The sequence below is a fragment of the Ovis aries genome, chromosome 3, assembly GCF_016772045.2.
Source record: "Ovis aries strain OAR_USU_Benz2616 breed Rambouillet chromosome 3, ARS-UI_Ramb_v3.0, whole genome shotgun sequence".
Lineage (NCBI taxonomy): Eukaryota > Metazoa > Chordata > Mammalia > Artiodactyla > Bovidae > Ovis > Ovis aries.
In genome coordinates, this window is record NC_056056.1 from 76,633,305 (window position 1) to 76,655,743 (window position 22,439).

General features: G+C 35.9%; 1 protein-coding gene across 2 annotated transcripts in view; it reads left to right on the forward strand.

Moving 5' to 3' along the window:
- Positions 1-22,439, forward strand: part of FBXO11 (F-box protein 11) — a 110,711-nt gene that overhangs the window by 81,865 nt on the left and 6,407 nt on the right. For both annotated transcript variants that reach the window (XM_027966867.3, XM_042246209.2), the window contains exons 5-18: positions 2,851-2,980; positions 4,110-4,193; positions 4,289-4,421; positions 5,516-5,622; positions 5,708-5,819; positions 5,901-6,007; positions 6,092-6,229; positions 14,862-15,079; positions 19,065-19,150; positions 20,005-20,099; positions 21,076-21,198; positions 21,284-21,369; positions 22,094-22,170; positions 22,266-22,409. In XM_027966867.3, the coding sequence (XP_027822668.2) occupies positions 2,851-2,980; positions 4,110-4,193; positions 4,289-4,421; positions 5,516-5,622; positions 5,708-5,819; positions 5,901-6,007; positions 6,092-6,229; positions 14,862-15,079; positions 19,065-19,150; positions 20,005-20,099; positions 21,076-21,198; positions 21,284-21,369; positions 22,094-22,170; positions 22,266-22,409 (1,640 nt within the window). The remainder of the gene's footprint in view (positions 1-2,850; positions 2,981-4,109; positions 4,194-4,288; positions 4,422-5,515; positions 5,623-5,707; positions 5,820-5,900; positions 6,008-6,091; positions 6,230-14,861; positions 15,080-19,064; positions 19,151-20,004; positions 20,100-21,075; positions 21,199-21,283; positions 21,370-22,093; positions 22,171-22,265; positions 22,410-22,439) is intronic.

The following is a 22,439-nucleotide window of genomic DNA, read 5'->3' on the forward strand; positions in this document are numbered from 1 at the left end:
CTTCTCCTCCTGCCCTCAATCTTTCCCAGCATCAGGGTCTTTTCAAATGAGTCAGCTCTTCCCTTCAGGTGGCCAAAGTATGTTGGTCCTTCCATTGAACACCCAGGACTGATCTCCTTTAGGATGGTCTGGTTGGATCTCCTTGCAGTCCAAGGGACTCTCAAGAGTCTTCTCCAACACCACAGTTCAAAAGCATCAATTCTTCAGTGCTCAGCTTTCTTTATAGTCCAACTCTCATATCCATACATGACTACTGGAAAAACCAGAGCCTTGACTAGACAGACTTTTGTTGGCAAAGTAATATCTCTGCTTTTTAATATGCTGTCTAGGTTGGTCATAACTTTCCTTCCAAGGAGTAAGTGTCTTTTAATTTCATGGCTGCAGTCTGGAGCCCCTCAGAATAAAGTCTCTCACTGTTTCCATTGTTTCCCCATCAATTTGCCATGAAGTGATAGGACTGGGTGCCATGATCTTAACTTTTTCACTGTTGAGTTTTGAGCCAGCTTTTTCACTCTCTTTCACCCTCATCAAGAGTCCTCTTTGCTTTCTGCCATTAAAGTGGTATCAGCTGCATATCTGAGGTTATTGATATTTCTCCCATCAATCTTGATGCCAGCTTGTGCTTTATCCAGCCCAGCATTTTGCATGATGTACTCTGTATATAAGTTAAATAAGCAGGGTGGCAATATACTGCCTTGACATACTCCTTTCCCGATTTGGAACCAGTCTGTTGTTTGATGTCCGGTTCTAACTGATGCTTCTTGATCTGCATACAGATTTCTCAGGAGGCAGGTCAAATACTCTAGTATTCCCATCTCTCTCTGCCTTTGTTCCTCTGCCTTTTCTAAATCCAGCTTGAACATCACTGGAAGTTCATGGTTCTTGTATTGTTGAAGCCTGGCTTGGAGAATTTTGAGCATTACTTTGCTAGCATGTGAGATGAGTGCAGTTGTGCGGTAGTTTGAACATTGTTTGGCATAGCCTTTCTTTGGGATTGGCATGAAAACTGACCTTTTCCAGTCCTGTGGCCACTGCTGAGTTTTCCAGATTTGCTGGCATATTGAGTGTGGCACTTTCATAGCGTCATCTTTTAGGATTTGAAATAGCTCAACTGGAATCCTATCACCTCCACTAGCTTTGTTCATAGTGATGCTTCCTAAGGCCCACTTGACTTGGCGTTCCAGGATGTCTGGCTGTAGATGAGTGATCACAACATCATGGTTATCAGGGTCATGAAGATCTTTTTGTATAGTTCTTCTGTTAATAATATCTTCTGCTTCTGTTGGGTCCATACCATTTCTGTCCTTTATTGTGTCCATCTTCGCATGAAATGTTCCTTTGGTATCCTTAATTTTCTTGAACAGATCTCTAGTCTTTCCCATTCTGTTGTTTTCCTGTATTTCTTTGCACTGATCACTGAGGAAGGCTTTCTTATCTCTCCTTGCTGTTTTTTGGAACTCTGCATTCAAATGGATATATCTTTCCTTTCCCAGTTACCTGTTTATCACAAATGTTGGTTATCAGTCCAGGCAGTTTTTAAAACTATAAGAAAGAAAGTGAAGTCACTCAGTCATGTCTAACTCTTTGTGACCCCATGGGCTGTAGCCTGTCAGGCTCCTCAGTCCATGGATTTTTCCAGGCAAGAATACTGGAGTGAGTTGCTACTTCGTTCTCCAGGAGATCTTCCTGACCCGGGGATTGAACCTGGGTCTCTGGGTTCCCAGGTTCGCATTGTAGGCAGACGCTTTATCATCTGAGCCACCATCTGAGTACTTATTTAAAACAATAAAGGAAGTACTTTTTCTGCTATTTGTCAGTTAAAAGCTACTGAGTGATTTTGGAGAATGCTTTTCATTCCATTGGTTTTTAGAAACCGAACTAAGTCTAATTTAAAACAGCTAATAGTTCAGTAAGAATGTAGATTTTGTATATCGCTTTTAGAAAAGAGTTTGGACAGTTGTATTTTTGAACCATGAAATATGTGTGCCCTTTGACCCAGGAATTCCACTTCTGAACATTTGTTTACGTTATGTACAAATTTTTCATAATAGCGTAGTTAATAGTGGGAGAAAGCTAGAAATAATCAAAGTCTAGCAACAAGGGATTGGACTAAAAGTAAACAGTGTTATGTCTACTTAAAGGGTTGTGATATAGTCTTTAACAGTGAACTTTACAGTTTTTAATAACATGGGAATATGCTATATTATGAAAAATGAAAGGAGAATACAAATATGTTATATTATCACAATTGTAATAAATGAAACTCTCTGTAGCTAAAAAGACTGAAAAGAAATACAGTAAATTGTTAATAGTTAACATATTAAAAGTAGGTTATCTCTTTCATACTTTTCTGTATTTTACAGCAGCTATATGTATTACTTCTATGATGCTAAAAATAAGGTACACTTTAAGAAAGAAAATTATATTTGTATTGGAAAGCAAAAAGGGAATGTTAAAAGAGCAGAAGAAGAAACATTTGTTTTGTACAAGAAATTATATAGTAGTTAACTATCACTCCACTCCTAAGATTTGATGATTTGAGATCAGACATACATGAAACATCATTGTTTAAAATAATCCTTTTAAATTATAACTGTATGTGGCTTTTATAGTAAGGGTGGCTTTTATTTTCCTTTAACTAAACAATCAGACTTTAAAGAATTGATGCATTCTTTTAGGTAGACTACTTTACTTTTTATATGCAGTTATATTATTTTAGCCAAAAATTTTATTTTTACATTTACAATGCTGCTCTTTCATACTCTTATGAGTTTTTGAGGCCTCAAATAATTTTTATAGTTGTTTAAAGAATATTTTATGAAGAAATCTTAAACCCCTTTCCCCCTCCAGGAAACGATTATACATGGAAGTATTCGAGTATACCCGCCCTATGATGCACCCTGAACCTGGCAAATTCTACCAGATTAATCCAGAAGAATATGAACACCCAAATCCATGGAAAGAGAGTTTCCAGCAGTTGGTATGAAGTATAAATGGAAAATACTGATTTTATATTATATATATTTTAAATAAAAGTTTTTAAATATATAATGTTTTATTATATTTATATATTTATAAATATATTTTTATAAAAGTTCCTTTTTTCAAAATTTAAATTCAAGTATAGATTTCACGGGAATTTCCTGGTGGTCCAGCGGTTAGGACTTCACACTTTCACTACTGAGGGCTGGGGTTCAATTCCTGGTCAGGAAACTAAGGTCCCAGAAGCCACGCAGCATGGCCAAAAAAAAAAGAATAGGTTTCTCAAGTCAGTACACATTTATCAGCCAGCAAAGGAATCAGCAGTTCTTTTCACTACTGGCATATTTATTAATAATTTAAACAGTAGCCATAAGTATCAGTAGCCTGAAAGCAGTTATACTTTCTGTGGATCTCTTTCAACTTATATTTCAATTATTACTATTGAGTAGTTATTTAGAATTTCACAGAATTCCCTTGGTAGTCCAGTGGTCACATTTAGCTTTATTTTCATATGGTCCTTTATAAATAGTTAACTACCCAGCTAGGGGAGATTTTGTTCCACAGGGAATATTTGGTGGTGTCTGGAGACATTTTTGGTTTTCACAACTGGAGAAGAGACTGCTTCTGATACCTGATGGTTAGAGTGCAGTGAAAAGTGAAAGTGAAAGCCAAACAATCGTGTCTGGCTCTTTGTGACCCCATGGTCTGTGTAGTCCATGGAATTCTCCAGGCCAGAATACTGGAGTGGGTAGCTTTTCCCTTCTCCAGGGGATCTTCCCAACCCAGGGATCGAACCCAGGTCTCCCGCATTGCAGGCAGATTCTTTACTAGCTGAGCCACAAGGGAAGCAGATGCTACTAAACATCCTACAATGCACAGAATAAGCCCCTACAACAAAGAATCTGTTACAAACTATCAGTAGTGCTGAGGATGAAAAACGGTGTCCTTACTTGATATTACTGAGTCATAAACTATTCCAGATTTTACATTGTAAAATGCATCAGAAAATCAGTTGAACTAACTAATAATTATTTTTGAAAATTAATTTTAAAAATTCATGTAGTACTAAACTAATTTAGACTATAGTGTTTATACTAGTAGTCAGTGTTTTGTTTTTGATGTTTTAGTATAAAGGTGCACATGTAAAGCCAGGATTTGCTGAACATTTCTACAGTAACCCTGCAAGATACAAAGGAAGAGAAAACATGTTGGTATGTTTGATTTGTCTTTTTCTAAGATTTAAAATGATGATCTTACAGTTCTATACTGACATGTTTTTGCGGGGGGGGTTGTTTGTTTGTTTTAGTACTACGATACAATTGAAGATGCCCTTGGTGGGGTACAAGAAGCTCATTTTGATGGACTTATCTTTGTTCATTCTGGAATATATACTGATGAATGGATATATATTGAATCTCCAATCACCATGATTGGTGCAGGTATTTTGAAATGTGTTGTCATTAGAATTTTAATACTTTATATATGTGATGGTTTTTTAAAAATGCTGGTTACTTAAAATCCAGATGAACCTTGATAATACCTTAATTGTAGGAAAAAATTAGAAATGTCATGTATATTTTATATGATGGAAATGAAAACTTTAGAGTTCAGAAATTATAAATGTATCTGTTTCTCTTGGGGGAATGTGTATAATTCTTGATGCCAATAGTTTGTCCAACTGCTTTAGTTAATAAGGAGAGAAAAATATTTGTTTTATCTTTTACTTGAAAATACAGAGGCTAATGTTTTTATTGCTGTGTTTTTAATGAAACAAATGTGCTTTTAAAATACTTTCCATGCTGTTTCAAAGTTGTTTTTATGGTCAAATTTCTAAAAATAAATGTAATGTTTGTTGAGCACTGATCAGTTATTTGAAAATTTATGGGCTCTTTGATTTTTTTTAAGGATACAGTAGTATAAGACCATTTTAATATAGCAAGTAGTTGTTACTACTCGCTTTTTTAATGAGATTTGCATTTACTGCCCTTCTTCCCTCCCCTATTTCCACGTCAAAGAAAAGTGAAAGTATAGAGAAATTTTGCCTACTGATTTTCATTATTTTCCAAGTCAAGACCAGTACTGAAAATAAGCTTAAGTAAAGAGGATTCTTTCTTTCTCTCCCTGCTCACCATCCCCTTCTTTCTTCTCTCTGAATGTTGTTTTCTGGTGCTACTGGTAGTGATTTGGTTTCCACAAGAAACCCACATTTTAATATACCATTGCATTTGGTATTGAATACTATTTGTAGCTGAGTCTATTGAAAGTATTATTATACATGAATTTGAGTTACAGTGATGCTCAAATAATGTCCACGTTAAGTATGACAAGTTATCTGATAAAATGAGTATTAGTCCTGTCTACTCAATTCTGAGTTCCTTTAAAGTTCCTTCTCCAAAAGAACTACCCAATTTAAAACTGTAGAAAGGGTTCTATTGAATTATTAGTTTTATGGCAGAGTATTTTTACTGACTAAGAAAGTAATTTTTTTATCTGTCTCATGAAAGTAATATGCTTTAAAATATTTTCTTCATAGCACCTGGAAAAGTAGCAGACAAAGTTATAATTGAAAACACTAGAGATTCAACCTTTGTTTTTATGGAAGGTTCTGAAGATGCTTATGTTGGATACATGACAATAAGGGTAAGAAATTATAAATTTTTAAGTACATATGTGGAAATATTTAAGGCTGTGGCTATTTATTTCAAACAAAATTTCTACTTTCCAGTTTAACCCTGATGACAAATCTGCTCAACACCACAATGCACACCACTGCTTAGAGATTACAGTAAATTGTAGCCCTATTATTGATCACTGTATCATCCGAAGTACATGCACAGGTTAGTGTTCCCATTATGTTTTATTATAAGTTAGTCATTGTGTTGCCCGACAGAATTTTAAATAAATTGTTTTTCTTACAGTTGGCTCTGCAGTATGTGTTAGTGGTCAAGGAGCATGTCCCACTATCAAGCACTGTAACATCAGTGACTGTGAAAATGTTGGACTTTATATAACAGATCATGCACAGGTATTTTTTAATTTTGTGGGGTTTTTCCTTTTCTGTTTTTTTTTTTAAACTGTGCTAATGTTTATTTCTGGTTAATTGTTGTAGGGAATATATGAGGATAATGAAATTTCCAATAATGCTTTAGCTGGGATTTGGGTTAAAAATCATGGAAACCCAATTATTAGACGGAATCATATTCATCATGGACGTGACGTTGGTGTATTCACATTTGATCATGGCATGGTAAGAACAGTTATTCTTAATTTGAAAAAATACTAATGTATTAGTTAAATTTCAAATAGGTGTCAGCATTTTATCATCACCAAATTGTTGAATTGAAGAGTATAAGTCTAAAATAAGATTAAAAATTAAAGTGAATATGCAATATCAATTCTGTAAATTCTTGAATCTAACATTCTATACATGTAGAGAAGATGGAGTCCTTAGAGAATTGATACAATCTTTGAGGAGAGTAAGGTCTAATCCAGTAGTTCTCAAATGTAAGTATGAAAAAAAATCAACCAGATACAATAAATCAGAATTCTTCAGGATAGCACCCAGTATATGCATTTTTAGTAAGCACCATAAGTTAGTTTAATGCAGGTTGCTTTTTGTGTTTTTTTTTTTTTCTTGCCGTGCTGCACAGCTTATAGGATCTTAGTTCTCCAGCCAGGGACTGAACCTGAGCCCTCAGCAGTGAAAGCATGGTGTCCTAACCTGACCACTGGACTGCTAGGGGATACCTAACACCTAGTTTTTGTTGAAGTAATTTTTTAAAATCCTAGGACAACATTGGCAACATTTTTTGTTAAGAAGTCCAGGATGGGAGAGGAGATTGTAATGTGGTAACAAACAAGGGTATGATGAAGTTTTATTACAATTATGTGGTATTAATCAGACAACTTTGGAACATTGAATTGGGACATATAAAAATTGTCTATTAACAAAGGAAGTTTATTTTCAACTGTTGTGCCTGAAACCCTAACACAGAACCCTTTTTTTTGCCGGCCACTTATAACATGTGACATCTTAGTTCCCCTACCAGGTATCGAACCCGTACTCCCTCAGTGGAAGTATGGAGTCTTAACCACTGGACCTCCAAAGAAGTCTGCCAAACTGTTAAAACTGAAGTAGACCAGGAAGGAGTACCCTTTTGTTAAATTCTGTTTAGATGTAAATAGTTTTCTTAATAGACTCCCTAGTTCGTTGTATTCCTGGGATAACTATAACCTGAGAAAAATAGTTCACTTAAAAACTCATGCTGTATAGTTTGGACCTATAAATAAGAAAGCACAGTGAAGATGACCACTTGTCTTTCTCCAGCTAGAATTTAAAAATTGACTTTTTTTTTTTTTGTAAATTGTAGCTGTTTTTTCCCAAGGAGTAGGAAAGAGGGGAGTTTGGAAATTAGGAGGTCTCAGCAAAAGTATGGAGGTTGTCAAAACATAAGAGTCTTCAGTGAATTCATCCTCACTGGGTTCAAAGCATAGCTTTGTGTAACCTTCAGCTCTTAACTTCTCAGAGCCTTGGACATGCACTGGCTCATTTATACAACACACATAGATTGGGTTCTGTGGTTGATGGCAATGATGGTCCTAATTCTTCACTCCTTCCTTTGGGCACACTCTTTGCTACCTAGTTTTGCAGCGTCCTCTCACTTTGCCCTTGACCCTGGGCTCAGCCATGCAGCTTGCTTTGGTCAGTTGGATGTTAGCAAACAAGATGCAGTCCAGAGTCTTGAAATGGGTATGTACCTCTGTTGTCACCATGAGAACATGCCCAGGGGAGTCCGTTGGAAGATGAAAGATGTGTGAAGCAGATTCACATTACGGAAGCCAGCCTAGATCAGCCTTTGGCTGGCTGGTCCCCAGCAAAAATCAGCAGAGCCACCTAGCCAACTCTCCGGTCAACTAGTTTACCCCTAGATGTCTGAGAACAAAATCCTTTTTTTGGCATAAGCTGAGCTTTGGGGCTTTTGTTGTGCAGAATTACTGAGTCATTGCAGCTACCATTACATGCTAGCCACTTCTACAAGACTGACTACAAAGTTATATAAGGGGATAATAGTGCCTATCTTGAAAGACCTTTGATGATTAAACAATAGAATACATATAAAGTACTTATCTATTAATAAATGCTTTCTGCTATTAAAAAAAAAAGAGTCTTAAGAATCTACCCCCTCTTAGAGGCCTGTGTTGGTAATATTTTTTTTTTCCCTAATTTTTCCTTTTTTTTTTTTTTAAATCACACCCTACCTATGGCCTGTAGAATCTTAGTTCCCCAACCAGAGATCAGATCCCTGCCCCCTGCATTGGGAGAGCGGAGTCTTAACCACGGATCATGAGGGAAGCCCTAGCAATAATTCTTAAATGGAATTCAAAATGGAACTCATATTTTTGTAATGAAACTATACTATGCTAGTATTTCTTTGCCTGTGTTGCCTTTAGACTTTGCCCCAGAGTTACATGAACAGTTTCAAGTATCATATTTATGCATGCCTCTGGTCTCTTTTGACTTCCCTGGTAGCTCAGAGGTTAAAGTGTCTGCCTGGAATGCAGGAGACCAGGATTCATTCCCAGGGTCGGAAAGACCCCCTGGAGAAGGAAATGGCAACCCACTCCAGTACTCTTGCCTGAAGAATCCCATGGAGGGAGGAGTCTGGTAAGCTACAGTCCATGGGGTCACAAAGAGTCGGACACGACTGAGCGACTTCACTCACTTCACTGGTCTCTTTCATAGATGATTTGAGGTACCAAAATAACTTTAACCTGAGTAAATTTCCTCATTTTTAAAAGACCTAATGCTGATGGTCACTTACTAAAATTCATCAAATAATACAGTCCCAGTACAGTTCACACAGTCCCAGTACAGTTTACATTTTATAGATTCAAGTTTATAAATTTTAAAAAGACAAATCTTGGGCGATCCTACAGATGAAATCTCATCAATCCTTAATGGAAATATATAAATTATATAGGTTTATAAGGAAAAAAATGGGAATAAAGCATATCGTGGGCCTCTCATCTATTTTAGTATTGTGATACAATCTTTTAAAATCTTTTGGTAGAATGTTCTTTATTATTAAGGTGTTTGTTGTGTTAGTTTCCATGATTGGTAGAGTATCACTAAGGTTAACCTTTTTAAAATTTGACTTTGTTTTTTAATAGAACTTCAGAGAACATCAGAGTAAATTCTGTACTGTTCTCTGAAATTGTCTTTCCTCTTCCTTGTCTATGACCTGCTTAGAATTTAAACTCCTATATTGGCAAGAATGAATGGTGAAAGAATTTCTGTCATTTTTTTAATCTTAATATTTTAAAATATTACATGCCCTGTATAAAAGACATCCCTAGAATTTCAAAGGGTATGGTTCTAGAGTTTGTCATATTTAACTGCATGTTTAAACTTTTGAAAAATTATAAAAAATACTTTATATTTCACACCTCTGTACTCCATTATTTGTATCTTTATTTTTCTTGAGTACTTTAAAACATTTCTATTCCTACAGTTATTGGTCTGTATTTATATTTATTAACCTTCAGTCCTTTTATCACAGTTTTTCCATTCCTAATTTTATTTTGATTCATTCTTGGTGTGGCTATTCTTTTATCTAGCCATTTTGATTTTGTTTATTTTTAAAAGAAAGGCGTATGGGTATTGTAGTTTGAATTCTTCCTGCTTGAAAATGTCTACCCATTAACCTTTTAACTTTGCTGAGTATATAGTTTATTTTCTTTCACTCAGAATTGGGTAGTTGTTTTTATATTTCTATAATTGAGTGTGACTGAGAAGTCAGATCATTCTGGGTTTTTGTTTTTGTTTTTTCCTTTCTAATGGAGATTTGCTTTTCTACTTCAGTTATCCATGTGATGTTTTTGTTGTATGTTAATAGTTTTGTTTTGTTTTGTTTTTTACTACTTTTCTGTTTCATATATTCCTTTCTTTAGAAACTTAGTTATCTTCTCTATTACTTATGTTCTATGTTGTTTTGTTCTTTTCCTTTGTTCTGTGCTATGCTGAGTTGCTTCAGTCATGTGTGACTCTTGGCAGTCCCATGGACTGTAGCCTACCAGGCTCCTCTGTCCTTGCAATTCTCCAGGCAAGAATACTGGAGTAGGTTGCAGTGTCCTCCTCCAGGGGACCTTCCCAACCCAGGGATCAAACCCACATGTCTACGTCTTCTGCTTTGGCAGGCGGGTTCTTTACCACCAGCACCACCTGGGATTCTGTGTAATTTCCTCAAATCTGTGTATTTTACTGTGTCTACATATCTTTGTCTCTTTTTCTATTTTGTTTCCAGTATGGTTTTTATCTCTGATTCTTTTAATCTGTTTTTGTTTTATGGAATCCTTCTTGCATATCCAAAACTGGAGACAATATTGTAATGAATTTCCCATGTTTCCACCCTCCACGTTCAAACTTTCAATTCATGGTCAGTTTTATTTCATCTGTACTTCCTCATACATTGCTTATTCTCTTCTTTATTCTGAATTATTTTGAAACAAATCTCAGATATCATCATCTCATCTGTAAACATTTCAGCATGTATCTTTCTTTTAAAGGTAGGATTCCTTCTTTTTCTTTTACATAACCACAGTGCCATTCTCACTCCTAAAATAATTTTTCTATCAACATCTACAGTTCCCCAATTCTTTGTGTTTTTTGTTTTAATATTCAGTCTGTTGCAGAGTATTATGTTCATAAAGTAAAATTAAAATATAGCAGTAGCAAATTGCTATAAAAATTTCAAGATACATATTCTAGGTTTATGAATTTTAACTCATGATAGATTGACAGTAGACAAAAACTATGTTGAAGTATGGTTTTCCTCTACTTTTTACTTTGGATAGTCCTCTTTAGATAAAAAATGCAAGTTTTAGATAGAAGTTGTACATTAGTGTGTGCCTTCAGAGTTTCTTCTTGTGCCTAAATTATTTCTATGAAAATATTCCTGTGGGATTATTTCCTTCCTCTCCTGTGTTCTGTTCATGACACTAGATGTCACTGCGTAGTAGATCATTGGTTATGCTTGCTTATTAGAACAGTTACTTGGGGAAACATACCTTGCTAAAGGTGTATAGTACATTTGCTAGCTCTCACCTTAGTCTTCCTTATCCACATATCACAGTATTAGGCAAGTGTTTGATAGAGTATAGTTTGGGATTGTAGACATTTATTTCAATGAAGATAACATTTGTCTCTTTTTATTCATTCCTTTTTTATCTGGGGAGTTTAAGAGAAACTCTTGAATACCTTTCATTCTGTCATCTTTAATAAAGACTATTTCAATTCAAAAAATTTTAATGAAAAAATATTTTATCTCACCTTTTATTTTTATATCAATTTTAATTTTTTTAGCTTGGTAGAATGATCATTTTTAAGGACTTATATATCAGAGATTTAGAAATGCTTGTGCTAAAAAGTTAACAAGCTTTTATTTTAGAATATAAAAGAAGCTGTTAGCAATCTGGTATCTTCTGGTAGGGAAATAAATCATTTTATGATAAGGAGTAATCTGGGAAAATGTCTGTGCCCTTGGAGTTTTATATATATATTAGAGCTTTCATGGTTTGCATCTTAAAAGGCAAAGTAGAATTACGTTTTCTTATGGTCCATTACACCATTTTGCACTAAAGGCATTTCTTAACAAAATAGATGCATTTCATTAAAAAGTATTTTAAAGCAAAATTACACTAACTGAATCCTTTAATTCATAACAATAGATTGGTTTTGTTATGGTATTATAAAACTATGTGTCAATCAAGTGTTGCCCTTTCTGACTGTAATGAAATCACAGTTGTAGCAATGTAAGAGATTCTAAGAGCATGAAGGAAAAAAATTTCTTTTCAAAAAGTTTTTGCTACTTTCTTTTCTTGAAAGCTATCTTAAAACAAAAGATACAGATTACAACTCCCATCTTTGATAGAACTAGGGGAGATTTTTAATCTCTAAATTACAGTATGGTAAAATAACCATGTGCCTATGATCATGGTAACCAACTCAGATTAGAGCAGGTTCTAAAACTGCTTGTATTCAGGAAGAACCTAATATGAATACAAATATATTAAGAAGTGATTGAGGGGCCTCCCTGGTGGTCCAGTAGTTAGGAAACCACCTGCCAATGTAGGGGACACCAGTTCCATCCCTAATCCAGGAAGATCCCACATGCCTTGGGGCAACTAAGCCTGAGCCACAGCTACTGAGCCCACACTCCAGAGCCTGTGAGCTGCAACTACAGAAGCCCACACACTCTAGCGCCTGTGCTCTGTAACAGGAAAAGCCACTGCAGTAAGAAGGCCCACATGCTGCAAGCAGAGAGAGCAGCCCCTGCTCACCGCAACTTGAGAAAGCCTACACGCACCAACAAAGACCCAGCACAGCCAAAACTTCTAAAAAAAAGAAGTGATTAGAAATTCCCTGGCAGTCAACTGGTTAGTACTCCAAGCTTTCACTGACAAGTGCATGGGATCTATCCCTAGTCTCCCGACAGGGAGTCCCTGCAAGCTGTGCCTCGCAGCCACCAAAAAAAAAGTGATTTAAACAACTAGTAGCAAGTTTAGGATAGAATTGTCACTGGATATCTAAGCAAAAGAAAACAAGATAATTGTAGGAGAGCAAAATCTCATCTTTCGTAATAGGAGATCAACACTTAATACCTAAAACTGCAAACTCAAGATAAGGCAGTACACATTTTCACTTAAAAATATGAAAGTAAGTCAAAAGAACTGAAAATGGGGACCTCTGGACAAGGGAAAATGAAGAAAGGGACTGCTGTTTGCCTTAGTAAACTTGTGGGTCCTAGTTGACTCTCCTGAGTGTGCAAAATCAAAACCTAAAGAAAACAAGTAACTCACTGGTGGTCTAGTGGATAGAATTCTGCACTTGCACAGCTGAAGGCTTGGGTTCAGTTCTTGTTCAGGGAACTAAGATCCAGCAAGATGTGTGGTGTTGCCAAAAAAGCAACCATACATTTGAAAATTTTCTAGTAGATACACTGTAGCAAAGTATACTTGCAGTACCACATGTTGCACTAGCACAGCCAGAACATGACACTGTCCTGTCACTGGAATCTTCATAGAAGCCCAGTAAATAGCATACCTTTCCTGCCGCATTGTGAGCAAATTAAGAAATCAAAGCTATGAAGTAGCATAGGGAGGTTGATATATCAGCTTCATTTCCCTTAAAGGTTAAATTGGATGATACAACTTAGAATGAGAACTAAATGGGTCTGTTTAACTGAACCCTGGAATAAAATGGGCTTATCTACTTAGTCACAGGCAGTGTTCATGGAATAGTAAAGAAGGTATACTCCCCTAAGGGCAGCTCATTTCTGTGAGAAAAAGTGAAGCTGAATTGAGCATACTCACTTTATTGTTTCCCAAGTTTACCATTCAGGGTATATCATTCAACTCCTGACAGAGAGAGAGAGAAACAAGTTGAGCTCCCTTCTCAATGATGAAAACATCAAAATGTTGAATTGTTTCAATCTGACATTAATCTCTTTCAGTTTAATCTCTTTTACAATTTTTGTTTCTTTGATACTCAGTTTTGCCATAATAGTCTGTATACACCTGGTGTTGATCCTTTTTTTTTTTTTTGGTATAAATCAAAGAAGAAAAAATTTTTTCATATATTAAGGAGCTATTTTTGATGCAACCCCCCAATTTTTAAAAAAGAGTAAATTTATAACCTATATGCTAACAGGTAAGTTATAAGTGATTTGTACTTTATTCATGGGAAATGAAACCTGAAAACTACTTCTAAATGTTATTCTCAGAGAGACATTTTCTTAAAGAGTTAAATATGTAGTATATTAGAATACTCAGAGTTACATCCTGTTTTAACCTCTACTAGATTTGGCAAAAAGTTTACCAAGTCATGTTTGAGCGCTTACCTTATGTAAAATCTTAAATAGATGCTCCAGAAGTTAGTAAAAGAGGCACCCTTTCTCTTCAGGAGCTTATAATCAGGTAAAAATGGATATAACAAATTAAGCACAAGATAGTACATGGAAGTAGCGTAAGAAAATACTTAGTGCTAAAGGGAATTTAATGAGAGGGGAACACATTGAGTTTTTGAAGGGAGGTAGACAAGGAGTATGAAATGGCCTCTAGGAGTGCTGTCATTTAACTTTCATTTTTTTCCTCTAACATTCAGTCTGACTGGGTCTTAGAATTTAAGATATCACTATTACAGTAATGTTTATTATCTTTAGAAAATAAGTAAAATATATCCATTGTAGAAAGTCCTAAGAAATTTAGAGAAGCATAAAGGATATGCATAAACATGCATAATACCACTGCTCATTTAATCACACTGTCATATTCTTGTTTTATCTTTCAGGTTTTTTTTGTGTGTGTGTGTTTTTTTTTTTTCCCAAATAGAATTGAGATCATATTGAATGTATATGAATGTCTTCACAATATTTTGAGTCAGTTATCTGTTGTGCTAAAATGAACATTATTATGTCTTTTACTGTAGTCTCTGATTATGTCCTTTGGTCAACTTTTTAATAGTTGATTTTTGGGACATTTTTAAGGTTTTCTTTAATACTTAAATAAACCTTTTGTTGAATATATATTCTTACTCAGTAATGGTATTTATTTGCATTTATTGAATAAATCTTTCCCTATTTTTCTTTCCTGCCTTTAAATATACTCACATTAATTAGAGGATTTAATTAATTCAAATTAATTAAATGCTTAAAACATTTAAATGTTTATAATTTGAAATTTAGTATATATCTGTCTCTGTTTCATTGTTAACTCTTGAATGTTTCTAATACTTAATGTGGAGTACACATTTAAAAGGTTTATTAAGTCATTTCTTTTTGGAAAGTAGCCTTATCTTCAGGCTTAATTTCTGTGTTTTCCAGGGTTACTTTGAAAGCTGCAACATACACAGAAACCGGATAGCAGGCTTTGAAGTAAAAGCTTATGCTAACCCCACAGTGGTTCGATGTGAAATTCATCATGGGCAGACCGGGGGAATATATGTTCATGAAAAAGGAAGAGGACAATTCATAGAGAATAAAATCTATGCAAACAACTTTGCAGGTGTATGGATTACCTCAAATAGTGACCCAACAATAAGGTATTTCTATATAATTATGGAAGAGAATTATATTTTCACTTTATGTTTTGTGTTATAAGAAGAGTTAAGATATTTAGCTTTAACTCTCTTTCCTAGACACCTGATTACTATAAAATAGATTTACCTAATAAAAGTCTGTTCATCTGAATGAACATAGCTATTGCATTTATTTTGCGGTGTTTTTATTAGTGATCTCATCCATGTAACCTATTTTTTATGAAAAATTACAAATGCTGTGATTTTCGTTTTAAATTCATCAAACTTCATTATAGATGAGTAAATAGGTCTGTGATCTTCTCTTGAAATCTGAATGATCTCTTATCCTTTTTCTTTGTTTCTGAGATCAGATAGGTATTATCTCTTAAGATATTTAGACAAAGAGACCAAGATAACAAAAGAGTCAAAACTTTAAGCTGTCAGTTCCTAACACTCCCTCTGGCCACAGCAAGGAAACAAACAGATACAGTCTTTTTTATCATTATTTATTTTATTTTTGGCTAAGGTGGGTGTTCATTGGTGTTCGTGGACTGTCTCTAGTGGCAGAGAGTGGAGTCTGCTCTCTAGTTGCAGTGTGTGGGCTTCTTGTTGCAGTGGCTCCTCTTTGTTTCAGAGCACAAGCTCTAGAGCGTGGGCTCAGTAGTTGTGGCACATGGTATTAGTTGCCCCAGTGCTTATGGAATCTTCCAAAGTCCCCTGCATTGGGAGGTGGATTTTTAACCACTGGACCACCAGGGAAATGCACAGAGCCAGTCTTATAGGCACTGGCTAAGACTGTAAATTCTTACCACATTCAGTATCACAGTAATCCAAGTCTATGCTCCAAACAGTAACACTGAAGAAGCTGAAGTTGAACAGTTCTATGAAGACCTACAAGACCTTTTAGAACTAACACCCAAAAAGGATGTCCTTTTCATTATAGGGGACTGGAATGCAAAAGTGGGAAGTCAAGAAACACCTGGAGTAACAGGCAAATTTGGCCTTGGAATACGGAATGAAGCAGGGCAAAGGCTAATAGAGTTTTGCCAAGAGAATGCACTGGTCATAGCAAACACCCTCTTCCAACAACACAAGAGAAGACTCTACACATGGACATCACCAGATGGTCAACACCAAAATCAGATTGATTATATTCTTTGCAGCCAAAGATGGAGAAGCTCTATACAGTCAACAAAAACAAGACCAGGAGCTGACTGTGGCTCGGACCATGAACTCCTTATTGCCAAATTCAGACTTAAATTGAAGAAAGTAGGGAAAACCGCTAGACCATTCAGGTATGACCTAAATCAAATTCCTTATGATTATGCAGTGGAAGTGAGAAATAGATTTAAGGAACTAGATCTGATAGAGTACCTGATGAACTGTGGACTGAGGTTCATGACATTGTATAGGAGACAGGAATCAAGACCATCCCCATGGAAAAGAAATGCAAAAAAGCAAAATGGCTGTCTGGGGAGGCCTTACAAATAGGTGTGAAAAGAAGAGAAGCAAAAAGCAAAGGAGAAAAGGAAAGATATAGGCATCTGAATGCAGAGTTCCAAAGAATAGCAAGAAGAGATAAAGACTTCCTCAGCGATCAGTGCAAAGAAATAGAGGAAAAGAACAGAATGGGAAAGACTAGAGATCTCTTCAAGAAAATTAGCGATACCAAGGGAACGTTTCATGCAAAGATGGGCTCGATAAAGGACAGAAATGGTATGGACCTAACAGAAGCAGAAGATATTAAGAAGAGGTGGCAAGAATACACAGAAGAACTGTACAAAAAAGATCTTCATGACCTGGATAATCATCTATGGTGTGATCACTCACCTAGAGCCAGACATCCTGGAATGTGAAGTCAAGTGGGCCTTAGAAAGCATCACTACAAACATAGCTAGTGGAGGTGATGGAATTCCTGAAAGATGATGCTGTGAAAGTGCTGCACTCAATATGCCAGCAAATTTGGAAAACTCAGCAGTGGCCACAGGACTGGAAAAGATCAGTTTTCATTCCAATCCCAAAGAAAGGCAATGCCAAAGAATGTTCAAACTACCACACAATTGTACTCATCTTACACACTAGTAAAGTAATGCTCAAAATTCTCCAAGCCAGGCTTCAGCAATACGTGAACCGTGAACTTCCAGATGTTCAAGCTGGTTTTAGAAAAGGCAGAGGAACCAGAGGTCAGATTGCCAACATCCACTGGATCATCGAAAAAGCAAGAGAGTTCCCAGAAAAACATATATTTCTGCTTTATTGACTATGCCAAAGCCTTTGACTGTGTGGATCACAATAAACTGGAAAATTCTGAAAGAGATGGGAATACAGACCACCTGACCTGCCTCTTGAGAAACCTATATGCAGGTCAGGAAGCAACAGTTCGAATGGAACATGAAACGACAGACTCGTTCCAAATAGGAAAAGGAGTATGTCAAGGCTGTATATTGTCACCTTGCTTATTTAACTTCTGTGCAGAGTACATCATGAGAAATGCTGGGCTGGAAGAAGCACAAGCTGGAATCAAGATTGCCGGGAGAAATATCAGTAACCTCAGATATGTAGATGACACCACCTTTATGGCAGAAAGTGAAGAGGAACTACAAAGCCTCTTGATGAAAGTGAAAGAGGAGAGTGAAAAAATTGGCTTAAAGTTCAACATTCAGAAAATGAAGATCATGGCATCTGGTCCCATTACTTCATGGGAACTAGATGGAGAAACAGTGGAAACAATGTCAGACCTCATTTTTTTGGGCTCCAAAATCAGTGCAGATGGTGACTGCAGCCATGAAATTAAAAGACACTCCTTGGAAGGAAAGTTATGACCAACCTAGATAGCATATTCAAAAACAGAGACATTACTTTGCTGACTAAGGTCCGTTGAGTCAAGGCTCTGGTTTTTCCAGTAGTCATGTATGGATGTGAGAGTTGGACTGTGAAGAAAGCTGAGCGCCAAAGAATTGATGCATTTGAACTGTGGTGTTGGAGAAGACTCTTGAGAGTCCCTTGGACTGCAAGGAGATCCAACCAGGCCACCCTAAAGGAGATCAACCCTGAGATTTCTTTGGAAGGAATGATGCTAAAGCTGAAACTCCAGTACTTTGGCCATCTCATGTGAAGAGTTGGCTCATTGGAAAAGACTGGTGCTGGGAGGGATTGGGGGCAGGAGGAGAAGGGGACGACCGAGGATGAGATGGCTGGGTCCATCACGGACTCGATGGACGTGAGTCTGAGTGAACTCCGGGAGTTGGTGATGGACAGGGAGGCCTGGTGTGCTACGATTCATGGGGTCGCAGAGTCGGACACGACTGAGGAACTGAACTGAATTGAACTGAAGACTGTAAAACAGAACTATTATAATTAAATCAATGACCATGAATTATTTCTGTAAAATTGTTTTCCACTGGCTTTATGAAAGTTGATTATGTGATTCCCATCTTAATTACTATTCAACAAATGCTTATAGATGAGCTAAGAAAAGTTCTTTTAAATGGATTAGCCCCTTTTTTTGTAAATATTAATAAGTTTTGTTTTTGTTTCCTTTGACCTCGCTTCTTGTGGGATCCTAGTTCTCTGACCAGAGATCAGACCTGGGCCCTCTGAAGTGGAAGTGGAGGGTCCTAACCATTGGACTGTCTGGGAGTTCCCTGAATTAGCACTTTTGAGGGGAATTTTTAAGAATGCTGCTACTGCTAAGTCACTTCAGTCGTGCCCGATTCTGTGTGACCCCATAGATGGCAGCCCACCAGGCTCCCCAGTCCCTGGGATTCTCCAGGCAAGAGTACTGGAGTGGGGTGCCAGCATCTCAAATACTGAATGGCTTTTCCAAAGCTTTAAGTCTTAGAATTGAAGGGAAATCATGTAGTTCCTCATTTCATAAATTAGGAAGCTGAGGCTCATAGAAGTTAAATAATTTTCTAAGGTCACATGAACATGGCTGGGCTTTTAATAAAATAAGCAAGCTTTTCTGAATAGATTCTTTTGTGTTTTTTATTTCCCCACATGATTATAGGGGGAATTCTATATTTAATGGAAATCAAGGTGGAGTTTACATCTTCGGTGATGGACGAGGCCTTATCGAAGGAAATGACATTTATGGTAAATATATTTTGTTCTGTAAAATTTTAGAGCCTGGCCTGTGTTCCTTTCATTAGTAAAGGGACCATTTTGAAACCTTCTGAACAGGAGAACTGATCTAGATTCTTTAAATTCTCAATAAAGATTATTCTGTGGCATTTATTCACTTAACAAACATTTACCTAATACATAGTAGATATGTATTAGGCACTGTTCTACATACTAGGGATGAAAATAAAAGTAAGACCCTATTCTCACAGAGTGTCTGCAGTTCCCTTAGATTCATTCCATTGTTTAGCAATTTCTGTGGTAGTTTTATACACTTTGGTACTAATTAGAAAGGGAAAATACTCCTCAGTAAAACTTTTGAGGTATTAATTCAGCAAACAATTATTAGGTATCTGTGTGCTAGACAGTGATATGTTCCTGGGTGTCCTCTTTTGCTAATACTTACTGGATAATACACATAATTTTACTCATTGCTAGGTACTTTTTTGAGTACCTTACTTGAATTAAGTCATATAATATTTACATCAACCCTGTGAAGTAGGCAGTATTAAATATTCCCCCACTTACTGGTCAGGAAACAAAGGTACAAGGAGGTTTAAGCAACTTAAAGTCACACAGGAACTAAGTCAAATTCCTGGGAGTCAAAACTTAACAGCCTGACTCCAGCATCTCTGGTCTTAACCACTATTCTTAGACTGCCTACAGTTGTTCTGCATCTTCTTACACTCCTAGTTTCCTTAGTTTTGTCCTGAAATCTTCATGGATCATAAGTATCTTTCTGAATATGACATATTTCACAGAATTGTGCTCTTACTATGTTCCATTAGGCTCCATATGTTGATATTGTAACTTTTATTTTTAAATAGGCAATGCATTAGCAGGAATTCAGATTAGGACAAACAGTTGTCCAATTGTTCGACATAACAAAATTCATGATGGCCAGCATGGTGGAATTTATGTGGTAAGTTAATAAATACAGTTAATAAATACAGTTCTAGAACTTCATGAATCAAAGTTGGGGTAGAAAAGAGAATACAAAATTATGTCTACCTTTAAGTAGGCCATATTCAACTTTTTCTCTCTCCCAGTGTATGAATGACTTAATATTTTGTGTGTAGTGCTCTGTATAATTTTGTCAACTGACTAAATTTAAGCATAGGAGATAACACCTTTTTATTGAAATATCTAATTATAATGGCAGTATGGGCTGAACGCATACAATAAATGGTTGGCAGTCTGAGTTATACTTGTTACGCTAGAATTTGGCCAGTGTGATTACTGTATGAGTCTCTAAGATTTTCCAAAAGTATTAATTAAAATCATAATATCACTGAGTATTAATAATGCTAGACTTGAATATTTTTATCTTCTGTAAAAGCCAGACATTTGACATGATGTTGAAACATAATTAAGCATCATACAGAATTTAAAAACCTATGTATTAGCGTATTAGTCCTGTGTCTTCTGTCATCATAGTATCTGACACTGTTATTCAAGTAAGAAAATGTAGAGAATTTCAGAAAGGTCCTTGTGTGATGCCAGGTGTGAGTCTAATTTTTATTCCTAGTTCTAGAAATGTTCATGTCTTAAATCTTCTACTGAAAATAAAAATGTTAGTAACCTGAACCTTGTTTTGAACCAGTGATAGGTTGAAATAATTATTAACTTCTTACGTGAGAGAACTTTGGTTTGTTTTGTATCTTAGAATGAGATAAGAAAATCCAGTGCTGCTATTCTTACCATAATAGATTTAAAAATACAAAAATACACAAAGGACAGTATAAAACCTTTGAGCTTAAACTCAGGTAAAGACTAGGTAAGAGAATGTTACCACTTAGCTCTTTTTTTCTGGTCATAATTTGTCTCAAAAGGTAGACTGTACTGTAAATTACTTGGCTTATACAAGATGCATATTATAGTCAATAACTTTTATTTAGCATGAGAAAGGACAAGGCGTAATAGAAGAGAATGAAGTCTATAGTAATACTCTGGCCGGAGTCTGGGTGACAACTGGCAGCACTCCAGTACTGAGAAGAAATAGGATACACAGTGGCAAGCAGGTAAGGTTATGTTTGACTTAGTATGGGAAATTATTATCTTATAAACACATTTTTTTAATTTGAAAAAATTCTTTATTAATTTTAGGTTGGTGTTTATTTTTATGACAATGGACATGGAGTACTAGAGGACAATGATATTTATAATCATATGTATTCAGGGGTTCAGATAAGGTAAATGTTTTCACATTTGGCTTTCTTCGGGGAGGGAATTGTGAGTGTGTAGGGTAAATAGAAAAAATTACCTAGTTACTAAATGCTCAATATTTATTCCTCCTTTTGTACATGTGTTCATATTCTATCATACTCTTGGCTTAAGTTGTGTGTAAGTTTTGGCTGAATGACACATATGCCGTAAGAGCTCATTTCCACTGTTGCGTCATCCAGTATGACAGTCCTTATCAGCTATCAGTGTACTCTGTCATACTTGGAGAGTGGAAAGCTATGTAAAAATACCGTAAGGTACCTACATGTCGTAGGTACTTATTAAATGGGAGCTTCTGTTTTTATGCTCATTCTGCAAAATTAATAGGCTTTAAATCCTCCTTTCTTGTATTTTACCAGTTTTTGGAATTGTAGTACTCCTGATCGTATTTTATTTTACATATTGAGGGGAGCATATAATAATAAATGTTGCTTAATCTAACCTCCTCAGTTTAGTTTACATATTAGGAGACTCTATAGTAATAATCTATAGCTAAGTCTGTTCTGTGGGAAGATAGAATTACACAAAATTAACCCCGTTTCCTCACTGACAGACTTCTCAGAGTATCTTGAAGGTGATGTTTAATTATGTCGTTAATTCTTACAGTGATTATTGTGGGTTTAAAACCCACTGTTAACATGGGATGTGGGAGCAGAAGCAATGAGATAGTATTACTTTCTATTCTATCCATAGGACTGGAAGCAACCCCAAAATTAGGCGCAACAAAATCTGGGGAGGACAGAATGGTGGAATTCTAGTTTATAATTCTGGTATGTTTAATCTTTTACCTTTTTTTTTTTTTCAGTGATATTATCTTTAGAAATACACTTTCTAAATAACATAACCTAAATTTTTCCATTTATAGGTCTAGGCTGTATAGAAGACAATGAAATATTTGACAATGCAATGGCTGGAGTCTGGATTAAGACAGACAGTAATCCTACACTAAGAAGAAATAAAATCCATGATGGAAGAGATGGTGGCATCTGTATATTTAATGGGGGTCGAGGTATTGTTGTTAAATTTGCATTAGTTAAAA